The 13313-nt window shown below is 35.4% G+C and overlaps 2 protein-coding genes, 1 long non-coding RNA gene and 1 other non-coding gene across 4 annotated transcripts; 3 read left to right on the top strand and 1 right to left on the bottom strand.

Moving 5' to 3' along the window:
- Positions 1-5181: 5181 nt before the first annotated feature.
- LOC133802771 (small nucleolar RNA R71) lies at positions 5182-5288 on the top strand. The gene has a single exon (XR_009877517.1). It is a non-coding gene; the product is annotated as a small nucleolar RNA R71 (small nucleolar RNA).
- Positions 5289-7928: 2640 nt separating this feature from the next.
- On the bottom strand, positions 7929-9364 carry LOC133799951 (B3 domain-containing protein Os03g0620500-like). Its single transcript, XM_062237937.1, has 5 exons — positions 9218-9364; positions 8792-9071; positions 8558-8710; positions 8428-8472; positions 7929-8161 (listed from the first exon to the last, which is right to left on the bottom strand). The coding sequence occupies exons 1-5, from the start codon at positions 9362-9364 to the stop codon at positions 7929-7931; spliced, it is 858 nt and encodes a 285-aa protein (XP_062093921.1).
- Positions 9365-9633: 269 nt separating this feature from the next.
- LOC133799950 (homogentisate phytyltransferase 1, chloroplastic-like) lies at positions 9634-11356 on the top strand. The gene is made up of 5 exons (XM_062237936.1): positions 9634-9720; positions 10491-10628; positions 10711-10845; positions 10929-11003; positions 11225-11356. The coding sequence occupies exons 1-5, from the start codon at positions 9634-9636 to the stop codon at positions 11354-11356; spliced, it is 567 nt and encodes a 188-aa protein (XP_062093920.1).
- Positions 11357-11401: 45 nt separating this feature from the next.
- Positions 11402-12282, top strand: LOC133800783 (uncharacterized). The gene is made up of 3 exons (XR_009876607.1): positions 11402-11506; positions 11665-11766; positions 12184-12282. It is a non-coding gene; the product is annotated as an uncharacterized LOC133800783 (long non-coding RNA).
- The last annotated feature ends 1031 nt before the right edge of the window (positions 12283-13313 follow it).

Here is a 13313-nt window from a genome sequence, read left to right as displayed (position 1 = left end):
GATGATTAAAAAAAAACACGGAACAAATATTTTGGCGCCATATGAAATATACCCAGGCGCCAAATGAAAAAATTGGGTCTAATTTCTCTCAGCCATAATTTAATCCCTAAACCTAAGATACCCAAACAATTTCTCTCAGCCTCCATTGCCGCCTCTCTGCCTCTCTTTCTTGCACTCTATATTCTTCTCCATTCACACTCTCTCACACACTTATCCTCTCTCACTCTCATCTTGTCTCATCTATCTCTACCTCACGATGTTGGTACGAGCTTCCTGAGCACACAACGACTGTATCGCAGGCTGTACATCACGCCGACTATCTGAAGTTCTTCAACTTACCATGACTCGTATTCTCCTCTGCTTACGTCTTTTTAAGGTACGATACCATTACTTTCTTTTTCATCATATTTTACTGTATTTTAGTAATGTATTATTAATACAGCAGCTGATATTGATTGCTCTCCGGGCAAGAGAACAACTGAGAAAGTTCCTGTTTGCAACTTCCATGAGGTACTTTCATTTGATTTGCTGGGTTTTCATTTCTTATGGATTTGGCTCTGTTGTATTGCTAAAAATGAAAGCTTTGGGACTTTATTTATATTTGGGGGGGATTGAAAATTTGAAACTGTTTGCTCGGATAGTTATTTGAGAGTGTTTACTGTTGCGATTTTTTTGCTATGCAAGTGCACACAGTCGCAAACTCGTAATAAAATGGTAAAACCAAGTATCGTCCTCAAGGACTGATTTATCAATTACCAGTCAATTAATTTCTTGTTCTATTTGATGAATTGAAATTCTTTATTTTTGTAAATACAGCAAAAGAAACTATAAATTGCAGAAAAAATAATTGAAAATTGAATGGAATAACAACTAATGGAAAACTTTTAATTTAATCACTAAGAAACAATTAGGATATTCAATCTCATCAACTATCCTCCCTATTATTCCCTAATGCAAAGTGTGAATTCTTCTTCTTTTTACCTAATTCAATTAACAAGTTGATACAACAGCCTATAATCATACTATGAATTATAAACTCAACCTAGGTGACAATTTCCTATATTTCTATGGTAAATTGAACCACACAGGTAGCATTAATCTCAACAACTTAATAACAGTTACACAATTAATTCAGATACTTTCGTTCTAAATTAGAATTATGTCCAATATAACCACAGCAGAATTAAATCTCACTTCTCATATTTTGACTTAAAAACATATGTAAATGACTAAAGATGGCCAATCAATAATCAATCTATAAGAACAGGTTATATGGAATTGAAGAAGATTGAAGAAGAAGAATATAAAAATTGCATTAGTTCATCACAGGGATTCAAGTGATTCAACTAAACATCCTAAATAGAAAATTAGTTCATAGCCATAGTGCTAATCACAACAAAAATTAAAGATAACATCAGGAAAAGAAGAAAAACATGTAAAAATACTCTAAGCTTGAGCCTTCAAAACCAGCACTTCTCTCCCTCGTCCGTACGTCCCCCTTTTCTTCTCTTTTTTCGCCATATTAAAAACCTGGGACTTCAAATTTTAAAGAGGCGGGCCGCGGCTCTACATACACTATGCCACGGCCCGTGTCCAATTTCCTGGGCAAAAGGCCCTCTCCATGCCGCGGCCTGTGGATTTCCTTGAAAACATTGGTTCTGTTTCCCACCTAGCCGTGGCTCCAATTTGCTCATGCCGTGGCTCTTAGGGGATTTCTCAATTCTTCAAGTTTTCATCCCAAAATTTCACCAACACTTCTAAATTATGTTGAGAACCATTCTTTATCAAAATATGATGAAAAACTTGGTTATTTCTTCCCTTTCTTTGGCATTTTCTTCCACGTGCTCAATTCTTCCTGATATTCACAAAGACAGACAAACAAAGCATAAACCCGCACTAAATGAAAGAAAAATGAAATAAAAGACTACTAAAAACATCACCAAAACATGATAAAATCTAGACTCAACAAACTCCCCCAAACTTAACCTTTACTCGCCCTCGAGTAAAGACCAAGTTAAACTAACAAAAAGAAACAAACACAAAACGAACAAGCTAAACCATCATTACCATCTACACTGCTTTGCCAAAACTCATGAAATCTCAATTGCAATATTTATAACCAGAATTTCAGCTCAATTGCCTTAAAGTCCAATTTGTAAAGCTCAATTAGGGAAATCAATAATATATTACGAAAATGACTACAACACTTGGACTCTATCAAATGTGCTCAACTCATTCCAGACAATTCCACAAACCAACTCTTCAATATGCTTGCATTACTTGACCTTCTCCACTAATGTCAACAACACGTGTTTTGAAATCAAAAGGACTTTCACAGGTTATAGCGTTAGGCTTAGGCAAGGGTAGATAAAATTGTCATTTAGGCTCAATCGTTACCAAAAGCATAAAACCTTAAAACCAGCCAAATTTCTCTTCACCACACCAACAATCACCCTATTATACAATTAGAGAGAGAGAGATTACAACACTTTCATCATTTTCTTCTTTTCTTTTTGTATCATTTTTTTTTTTCAAATCACACTCCCCCAAACTTAATATTTTCTATATAAATACAATCAAGGAGTGTGACAAATTGAATTTTTTTTTTATAATCTAAAGACTTCTCTCTCTCTTCTTTTTGTACAATCATAATACATTCAAATCATACCAATACCTCACTATTTTTCGTTCTTCCTTCCCACAAATTATATGCTTATGATAACAAAGGAAAAGGGAAAAAAAAAATGAAGTTAGGAAATTTAGGCTCAAATAGTATAATCAAGAACAAAAACAAAGTTTAAGGCTCAAAAAGGGTAACTAAGGATAATTAAATCAAGGTTGGCTTGAAAGGCACAATCGATCCAATAAAATTGCCTAAATCACTTTTCTAAACACATGTCATCAAGGATTTCGCCTCCAAGGCCAAATAATGCAACTTCTATCAAATTCAACTTGTCATTCCACCAACCCTAGTCACACACATATAATAAAATCCAAAATGTTGCATTTTCAAGACATATTAAAAATTCCCCACAAAACTTTTAAATTAAACTCCAAAACAATTGAACCAAGCACACAGTTGAATTCAATTTCCTTTTCACGAGCAAAGACAAAGAACCAACAGACACGAATGATGGTTTAACAATTACACTCAACAACACAGAAAATAACACAACAGACTAAAAACTAAACTAAGCAACGCACAAAACAAAAAATAAAATAAATTAAGCTCCCCCCCAAAACTTAAGATGCACATTGTCCCCAATGTGATAAAGAAAAGAACAGAGGAAGAGAACTTACCTGACACCACATCAGTATGGCGGATGTGGAGGGGGCTTGAGTTCGAGGTGGCGGAGGTGGTGGCCACCCCTTGCATCCTTAAGAGCCATCGTGTCATACGAAGAGAATTCCCTTCCACTGTTGAGAATATTGAAATTATCCCCAATGTCGTCGAAACCTTCAAACTTGCCACACAATAATCTTTTCATACGACATCGAACTGTTCGAAATCGTTCTTTGGCCTTCTTCTTCTTCTTACCAATTGAATCTTGACCATCATTCACCACATCAACTCTACAACAGGTAGGAATTGCAGTTGCTGTAAAAACATTAAAACTTATTTCCTCATTCTGGACTCGCAACCGTAACTCCCCCTTTTGTACGTCGATTAAAGCTCGTCCTGTGGCTAAGAATGGTCTCCCAAGAATGATTGGGACGTTAGCATCCTCCTCCATATCAAGTACAATAAAGTCTGCTGGGAAGATGAACTTGTCCACTTTTACCAGAACATCTTCAATAATACCTCGAGGATGTGCTATTGATCTGTCTGCCAACGGAACAATCACTGTTGTAGGTCTTGCTTCCCCAAGCTTCAATCTTCTGAAAATAGAAAGCGGCATTAGATTAATGCTCGCCCCCAAATCACATAGAGCATTCATGCTCTCAAAATTCCCAATTGTGCAGGGTATTGTGAAACTCCCAGGATCTCTTAGTTTCTGAGGAAGCTTCCTTTGCAGAATGGCGCTGCACTCTTTAGTGAGTGCCACCGTCTCATAATCCTCCATCTTCCTCTTCTTGGACAATATTTCCTTCATAAACTTCACATAACTTGGCATTTGTTCAAGTGCCTCGGCAAAAGGTATGTTAATGTGAAGTTTTCGAAAAATATCTAGAAACTTCAAAAATTGTTTGTCAAGTGTCTTCTTTTGAAGTCGCTAAGGATATGGAATCTTGATGTGGTGCTCATAACTCACTGGTGACTGATTCTTCTCAAGGTCTTCAATAACCTCTTCTTCTACCTTACCCTCATTCTCAACTTTAATTTTTGGTGCAGGTATAGACTTCTTGACTGGCTCTTCCAACTTCTTCCCACTCCTCAAAGAGATTGCATTGCACTGCTCTTTAGGATTCACCTCTGTATTACTTGGAAAATTTCCTTGAGGCCTACTTTGTAACATACTTGCCAATTGACCAACTTACATCTCAAGATTCCTGATGGATGAGCGAGTTTCTGTCATAAACTGTGTTTGAGTGTTGGTGAGGGTCAATAATGCAGCTTGCAATTCATTAGGCCTTTCAGGTGGAGCTTGATTCATTGATTGTTGAGGCCTAGGTTGCTGTGATGATGAAGCTTGATACATGGGTGGTTGAGGCATGTTATTTTGAAATTGGCCCTGAAACTGAGGTTGTTGGCCTTGATTATTCTTCCAAGAGAAATTGGGATGATTTCGCCACCCAGGATTGTAAGTATTGGCAAATGGATTATTTGCTGGCCTCTGAAAGTTTCCCACCGCTTGAACCTGAGCCTGATCCATCGGAATGTTATTATTAATATTGGTAGGACACTGATCAAAAAAATGAGGACCACCACAGATTTCACATCTAGTTGCCATCTGAACCGCATTAGCAGATACACTGCTCTGTTGTAACTGCTTTGTCAGAGAGGCTACTTGTGCTGTTAGAGCAGTGATTGCATCCAGCTCATGCACCCCAGCTACCTTTCTGACTCCTGATGATCTTTCCTCAGACCACTGATGATTGTTTGTGGCCATGTCCTCTAGCAGCTCATAAGCACCAGTTGCACTCTTGCTCATAAAAGTTCCACCTGCTGCAGCATCAATAATGGTCCTGGTTGTAGGACATAAACCATTGTAGAAATTCTGTACTAGCATCCACTGTTCAATGCCATGATGAGGACATCTTCTCAGGAGTTCCTTAAACCGTTCCCAAGCTTCATACAGTGACTCTCCATCATTCTGGCAAAAGTTATTGATCTCTCCCCTCAATTTAGCAGCTTTGGACGGAGGGAAGAATTTAGACAAAAATTTCTGAGCTAGATCTTGCCAGGTGACAATAGAATTTGGCTGCAGCGAATTCAGCCAGCTTTTAGCTCTGTCCCTCAGAGAGAATGGGAAAATCCTAAGCTTGATAGCGTCATCACTCACCCCATTATATCTGAAGGTTCCACACAACTCCAGAAAATTGGACAAATGGGTGTGAGGATCTTCAGAAGGCAACCCATTGAATTGCATAAAGGACTGCACCATTTGTAGAATAGCAGGCTTGATTTCGAAGTTGTTGGCCTCTACAGCTGGTGGGCGTATACTATTTTGTACCCCCATCAGAGTGGGCAGTACATAATCTCTCAGGCTCCTCTCAGCATTGTTCTGAGCCTGACCCCCTTGTACAACTCCAGGAATTAGAACATTCCTGCCATCCCCTTCATTCTGTGGAATCTTCACAGATTTCTGGGCCTCCCTCTTGTTCTTTCTGAGTTGCTTGCAAGACTTTTCAATCTCAGGATTCAGAGGAACAAGTGTGTCTTTTCCTTTTCTGCCACGCATATACCAAAAGTCACCTGAGATAGACAAATTAAGCAACTAACAGATTAGAAACAAGAGAAATTAAAATCAAATTAGAATAAAAATTAATTAGACTGATATTGTTAATTATTTTCAGTCCCCGGCAACGGCGCCAAAAACTTGTTGCGATATTTTTGCTATGCAAGTGCACACAGTCGCAAACTCGTAATAAAATGGTAAAACCAAGTATCGTCCTCAAGGACTGATTTATCAATTACCAGTCAATTAATTTCTTGTTCTATTTGATGAATTGAAATTCTTGATTTTTGTAAATACATCAAAAGAAACTATAAATTGCAGAAACAATAATTGAAAATTGAATGGAATAACAACTAATGGAAAACTTTTAATTTAATCACTGAGAAACAATTAGGATATTCAATCTCATCAACTATCCTCCCTGTTATTCCCTAATGCAAAGTGTGAATTCTTCTTCTTTTTACCTAATTCAATTAACAAGTTGATACAGCAGCCTATAATCATACTATGAAATATAAACTCAACCTAGGTGACAATTTCCTATATTTCTATGGTAAATTGAACCACACAGGTAGCATTAATCTCAACAACTTAATAACAGTTACACAATTAATTCAGATACTTTCGTTCTAAATTAGAATTATGTCCAATATAACCACAGCAGAATTAAATCTCACTTCTCATATTTTGACTTAAAAACATATGTAAATGACTAAAGATGGCCAATCAATAATCAATCTATAAGAACAGGTTATATGGAATTGAAGAAGATTGAAGAAGAAGAATATAAAAATTGCATTAGTTCATCACAGGGATTCAAGTGATTCAACTAAACATCCTAAATAGAAAATTAGTTCATAGCCATAGTGCTAATCACAACAAAAATTAAAGATAACATCAGGAAAAGAAGAAAAACATGTAAAAATACTCTAAGCTTGAGCCTTCAAAACCAGCACTTATCTCCCTCGTCCGTACGTCCCCCTTTTCTTCTCTTTTTTCTCCATATTAAAAACCTAGGACTTCAAATTTTAAAAAGGCGGGTCGCGGCTCTACATACACTATGCCGTGGCCCGTGTCCAATTTCCTGGGCAAAAGGCCCTCTCCATGACGCGGCATCAGTCAGCCATGCCGCGGCCCGTGTCGACGAGTTCTGGGAAAAATGCCCATCTATGCCGCGGCTCTCTCTATCCATGCTGTGGCCCATGGATTTCCTTGAAAACATTGGTTCTGTTTCCCACCTAGCCGCGGCTCCACTTTGCTCATGCCGTGGCTCTTAGGGGATTTCTCAATTCTTCAAGTTTTCATCCCAAAATTTCACCAACACTTCTAAATTATGTTGAGAACCATTCTTTATCAAAATATGATGAAAAACTTGGTTATTTCTTCCCTTTGTTTGGCATTTTTCTTCCACGTGCTCAATTCTTCCTGATATTCACAAAGACAGACAAACAAAGCATAAACCCGCACTAAATGAAAGAAAAACGAAATAAAAGACTACTAAAAACATCACAAAAACATGATAAATACTAGACTCAACATTTACTACATAATTTGATGTTGGGTATTGAGTTGTTAGGATTGGTAACTCTGCTTCTTTCATTGTTAGTTTGGTTGTGATTTAGTTGAGAAGATTATATTTCAAACAATTTGGTCCCGAGTTCTGATGGTGGGAGTATTGTCTTTTCTTGACTGAATTTTCTTCAGGCATATCTGATATTACTATAGCCATATCTGTTTCAAGCATTCCTTTTCAAGGTTCTGTTAGGTCTCTCTCTCAGTCCCTTTTCAACGGTATTTCTTTTAGGAGAATAAAAGATTGATTGAATTTCTTAACTTGAAATTGCTTTTGGTAGAATGTCATTATCTTCCTTGTGGCTGCTGTATTTGATAATACAGATTGTTGGCTGATGTGAATTTTACTGTATTTAGTAATGTATTTGAGCTTGTTATGGGAAAAGGAAAGACAAGCAAATAAATGATAGTTCGAATCAAAAAGCAGTAAAAATTAATAAGGATCATATTTGAGAAACAGGGGAAGGCATAAAATTGAAACTACTCATTCATAGATTTGCATAATTACAACAGTTACTACTCTTGAGCCAAACCACTTTGTCTAAATATATAAACTTTCATCTCAGATTGATTTCTCTTAATCAGCTCAAAGATGCAAACATCTCTTGGCTGAAGAGAGTTCCCTTTTGCAAATGCAGCCCACCCAGCAGAAAATTTATAATCTGATTTATAAGCCAATAACTTCACATACCAATATTTCTCACCAACCCAAAGCATCACAGTTTGTGTCTTTTCCTCAAAATAATGCACTTCAAAAGTACATGGAATATGTTGCACAAAAAAGCATTGATATTTATCTTTCATTTCAAGTACTCAAAAAAAAATTTGATACAAATTAGTATGCATTTATCAATGAAATATATAACAGTAGAAGCAACGTTTGGACAAACCAATACACATCCAAGCACGTGATTTGATCGCTAAATCACTTGGAAGTAAGGATTTTTCGAGAAGAATTGGCTGGCTGCTTCAGAAGCTTTGCTAAGTCCAGAAGATGAAGGCCTCTTACAAGTACCTTGATTACCAATATTTGCTTCAGATATCAGCTTCATAAAGCTGTCTGCATTTAATTTATAAACAAAATGTAAGCTGACTTTGCTTAAGAATGTTGAACATTATTCTTGAATCATAGTCTCATAGCATACCTGAAGGTTCAACTTTAATTTTCTCTTGTTCTATCTTTGCAATCAGGTTCTGTGGAATCATGTTGGCTTTATCATAATTAAAAGAAGATTCAACTTTCACACAAGGATTTCTCTTTCGCTTGGATGGTGTAGTTGTTCTTCTCTTATTTGCAACTGAAAACAACACTTGTAAGTAAGTCAATACTATAACCATAACTATTGCATTCAATTATATTAGTTAAGAGCATTTCTCACCTTGCTTGTTACATGCATCATCAACTATCTTAACAATGGAAACTTTAAATGAAATTTCATTGCCATTGTTAGTAAGTTCAAATGTGCAAATACCACCCGCTCGCAAACTATTGTCCAGTGCGAATGCTTTCCAGCCATGGCTTAACAATTCAGCTCTGGGTAACACATTTCTTTGCCTCACCCTTAATTGGACAAACCAAGATCTACCATCCGAAACCCAAAGCCTTACCTCACATTCTTTCTTACTAATGTACTTCTCCACAAACTTGTATGGCAAGCACTGACCAAATGAAAAACAAGAACACAGAAAATATTAAACAAATCTGATCATCAAGGAAGACAGAAAATATATGCTATGGAAATAGATGCCAAGTTTATGAGTAAAAAGAAACTGATAATTTAACATGTATAAACTGGAAAGCTTACAAAATTACAACGGCCAGTTGTATACACTTCACGCATAGTGACTGTGAAGGATGGCCTTTTAGTTTGAGAACAACTTGCTCTTTCAAGAGCTTGCTCCTTCATGGTGCTACAAGATTCTACTTTACTTGATCGGATTTCTTTTGTCATGACATTAAGTTCTACAGCCTCATAAAGAAAAGTTATTTAGGGAATGATATCAGGACAACAATAATATTATTAAAGAATAAGTAGAGCTCATGTTTACCTGGTAACATAGGGGAATTTGTTACTCCATTTTCACAAAAAATAACGACTTCAAACAACATTATCCCCGTACTCTTTCTCAAAACAAAGGCACAAACAACACCTAATTTCAAATTATTGTCTTCAGCAAATGCCTTCCAACCACCCTCAAATCTGGTTTTTGGAGACCTGCCATGCGATCTGAAATAGTATTTCATAGACCAGGTCCTTCCATCCTGAACCTTAAGGATCACATCTTGATGCTTACTAGTACTGAGGAGGTAATGTTTTGCAAAGATAGATGGTATAATCTTGGCAAAAGATTAAAAAGAATAAAGTCAATATGAAAAACATTTTTTATGTGAGTATATTTCAATTGAACTTGTATGAAGCATATAATTAATTACCATATTAAGCTTAGTTCCAACAAACGATGGTCACATGCAAATCATGAAAAAGGGATCTTTAGATTTAAAACCTTTAGCTCTCTTAAGGGCTTTAGCCATTTCTTTTGTATTTCCTTAAAAAATATTCAGGTTCCATCCACCTTGGTAGGGGAGAATCTCCACATACTTTATTAGAAAAATCCCACCTCATGACTGAAAACACATTCAACAGATTTCACAAATCATACAAAATATGTTAATAATTACCATGGAAAATTTATTTGTCATGCATTATTTGGTTCCTGACTTGGAACAACCAAAACTATATTCTTCATAAAAAGGTCAAGACTTTTAGATTGATTGTTGTTTGTTGAACAGTATTTTCTTGTTATTGATTTTTGTTTGAAATATAAGTATAGGAAAGTAGTTAATTTGTTAGTTTCCCCTTATTTCCATATCTGATTGATTGTTAGTTTGTTGACTTTTTTTTTTTTGAAGTAATATAAAAACTTGCTGATTTCAACTCTAAAAAAAAATCTAAATTAATTTTATTTCCATTTTTATGCTCTTTTTTTTTTTGCGGAAATGTGAGAGAAAATCATTGCTGTGCTGGGTTACAACCTAGTTCATTGAAGCATTGCATTGAAACATCTATATCCTACCAGAGACCAAATAAAAGATTCCTTGTTAATGCTGCTGATGGACAACCTCTTGAATCGGAGCCAAAAAATGTTTTGAACTCCGTTAAAGATTCCTTGGATGCTTTCTATAGGTTTTCTCGGCCACATGCAGTCATAGGCACGGTAGGTTATTTAAATTTAGCGTGGCAGTCCCAGAATAGTCATTATATTAATCTCATTCATTTAAACTTCAATTTATTGATAATATTGTTTCCTATCAATTTTTGGAGACTCATCCTATTTTTTCTGGAAGCAGGCATTGAGCATAGTCTCAGTTTCCCTACTTGCAGTCGAGAAGCTTACAGACTTTTCACCATTATTTTTTGCTGGGATGTTGGAGGTGAAGCTTAAAATACTTTGAACTGCTTTTTTTTAATTCACACCATGAATTTCGTTCTTATGAATTTGATCTTTTCAATTCAGGCTGTTGCAGCTGCCCTCTTAATGAACATTTACATTGTTGATTTGAATCAGTTGTATGATATTGATATAGACAAGGTAGCTCTTAGCTCTTACTGTCTTACATTCTCTTAATTTTGAATGAAGAAAATGCATATATTTTATTCTTACATTTGAGCATAAGGTCACTACACCAGTTCCTAGTTCTTTGCCTTAATATTTTTTTTTCTTCTAGAGAGACTATCTACAATTCTACATGGTTACATGGGATACATCAAGGATTGTCTAACTCTAGATATCTATGGCGTATTTCATCACAGGTTAACAAGCCATATCTTCCGTTGGCGTCAGGGGAATATTCAATTCAAACTGGTGTCATGATTGTCGCATCCTTTTCTGTTCTGCTATGGGAATTAGCTTTCTGTATTAATGTATTGTGCAAAATATTGTAAACTTATTATTGTGTATTTGCAGCCTATAATATTCTGACTACCTATCACTTTATTTTTTAGAGTTTTGGCCTTGGATGGATTGTTGGGTTATGGCCATTATTTTGGGCCCTATTCATCAGTTTTGCATTGGGAACTGCTTATTCAATCAATGTGAGTTTGTCTAATCTCAGAATTTTTCATACACAATGCCTTAACAGTAGATATTTTGAAATATATACTTAGTTTTATGTCACCTAATGACAAAAGGTTAAGGTGGAAACTTTATAGAACCTGTTTCTCACTTGGTAGCTTAACACCTTTCATGTCAGGTGCCCCTTTTGAGATGGAAGAGATTTGCTTTAGTTGCAGCAATGTGCATTCTCGCAGTTCGATCAGTGATTGTTCAACTAGCTTTTTTTCTTCACATGCAGGTTATGTTATATCTATTCCTCTTGTTGCAAGCCAAGTTGAACTTTGGATGTCTCTTTCTACTCATACTATGCATGATCCAAACATTCTTATTTCTTGTGCCCAAAGATGATTTTCTTTTAATAAAAATAAGTTTTCATTATGCCATTTATTGTATGGATATAAACTAAAAATAACTAAATCATGCATGACATAGATATTAAGAATGTAAATGAAAAGGAACATGTATCATATAAATAGAAGGGGAAGGAATAATGTTTATTTGGGTATCTGTTTTACCAAATAGTTGCATATTTTAGCCATTTGTTACTATGATCATGTAAATTATAATAGTAATGCGTTTCAGATTTCAATAATTTCTTTTTTAAATTGAAAAGATTTCAATGATTCCAAGTACTGAAATATGCATTGATTTTCAGACCCATGTCTTTAAAAGGCCAGCTGCCTTCTCAAGGCCTCTCATCTTTGCAACTGCATTTATGAGCTTCTTCTCAGTTGTTATAGCATTATTTAAGGTATCAACTTTTTTTTTTTTTCCTTGGAACTATGTTGTGTGCTTTCCCTTTCTACTTGGTTGGGCACACCAAACTCAGACATAGTTGAAATAATTTTTTTTTTCTGTTGTTGAATAATGTGTAGGATATATCTGATATTGATGGAGACAGGATTTATGGCATCCGATCTTTTACAGTGCGCTTGGGTCAAAAGCGGGTTAGTATTAAATGTTTAGCCTTTTTTGTTACCACTTTTTGAACACCTTATTTTGTTCCCATACTAAATCACATTGTGCATGTGTTTTGGATATGCATTTCACTACCTGAAATTGCTTATACAGTTGAGGAACATAGTTTATGTATATTGGTTTTGTGTGAATGTGACTATTCTCGATAGTTTAAATAGATCTTTTTATGAGGGAATATATTGTTTCCAGTTTTAATTCTCTCTGCCAATCGAAGTCTTTCAGAGGGATTTAGTCTTAGTGTTTGCATACCTATGATGTTTATTCTAGCAAAAAAGGGAAATCTACCACTGTTTTGTAATGTTAACTTTTGATATAGGTTATTTGATTAATCTTTTATTTTGTTGCTTCAGTTCAGTCGAGGTTGAGCAGTTTATACTTGATCACAGTAGATTTTGTAACAAGAAAACAGGTTGATAATATTTAACTTTCATCATCAAGTTCTGAGGTTTGTGTTTTTCTCCAATTAATTATTCTTTTAGATTGAACATGTCTATACTCGTCACATGCTCAGAGACATATCTTGCCATGAATAGAATCTAGACTTGAGGCTGGATCTGTGCACCAAAAGAACTGTAACTATTTTTACTGTAAGTTTTCTTTGTTTAATTACAGATGCACCTATATCTATAGAATTTATAACATTTAAATTCTTTTCTTTCTTTGTTTAAGATATATTTACTGTTAAATCTTATTTGTGTATATCCTAAAACTAAAAAGTCAACAAAGGAACAAAATAGATCTAAACTTGTCTAGAAATATCTGGTTTATCACTTCATAATGATGCTAACTTCGGCTAAATTCTTCATG

The sequence above is a fragment of the Humulus lupulus genome, chromosome 9 (assembly GCF_963169125.1).
Source record: "Humulus lupulus chromosome 9, drHumLupu1.1, whole genome shotgun sequence".
In the NCBI taxonomy this organism is placed as follows: domain Eukaryota; kingdom Viridiplantae; phylum Streptophyta; class Magnoliopsida; order Rosales; family Cannabaceae; genus Humulus; species Humulus lupulus.
This window is presented reverse-complemented; position numbering and strand designations above follow the sequence as displayed.

Coding starts and splice junctions, on each gene's coding strand:
- LOC133799951 (XM_062237937.1), bottom strand. CDS start 9,364: ATGACAAAAGAAATCCGATCAAGTAAAGTAGAATCTTGTAGCACCATG. Junction 8,711..8,791: donor TGATGCATGTAACAAGCAAG/GTGAGAAATGCT, acceptor TGTTGTTTTCAG/TTGCAAATAAGAGAAGAACA. Junction 8,473..8,557: donor AATTAAAGTTGAACCTTCAG/GTATGCTATGAG, acceptor AATTAAATGCAG/ACAGCTTTATGAAGCTGATA.
- LOC133799950 (XM_062237936.1), top strand. CDS start 9,634: ATGCGATCTGAAATAGTATTTCATAGACCAGGTCCTTCCATCCTGAAC. Junction 9,721..10,490: donor TGCTTACTAGTACTGAGGAG/GTAATGTTTTGC, acceptor ATATCCTACCAG/AGACCAAATAAAAGATTCCT. Junction 11,004..11,224: donor ATGATATTGATATAGACAAG/GTAGCTCTTAGC, acceptor ATTTCATCACAG/GTTAACAAGCCATATCTTCC.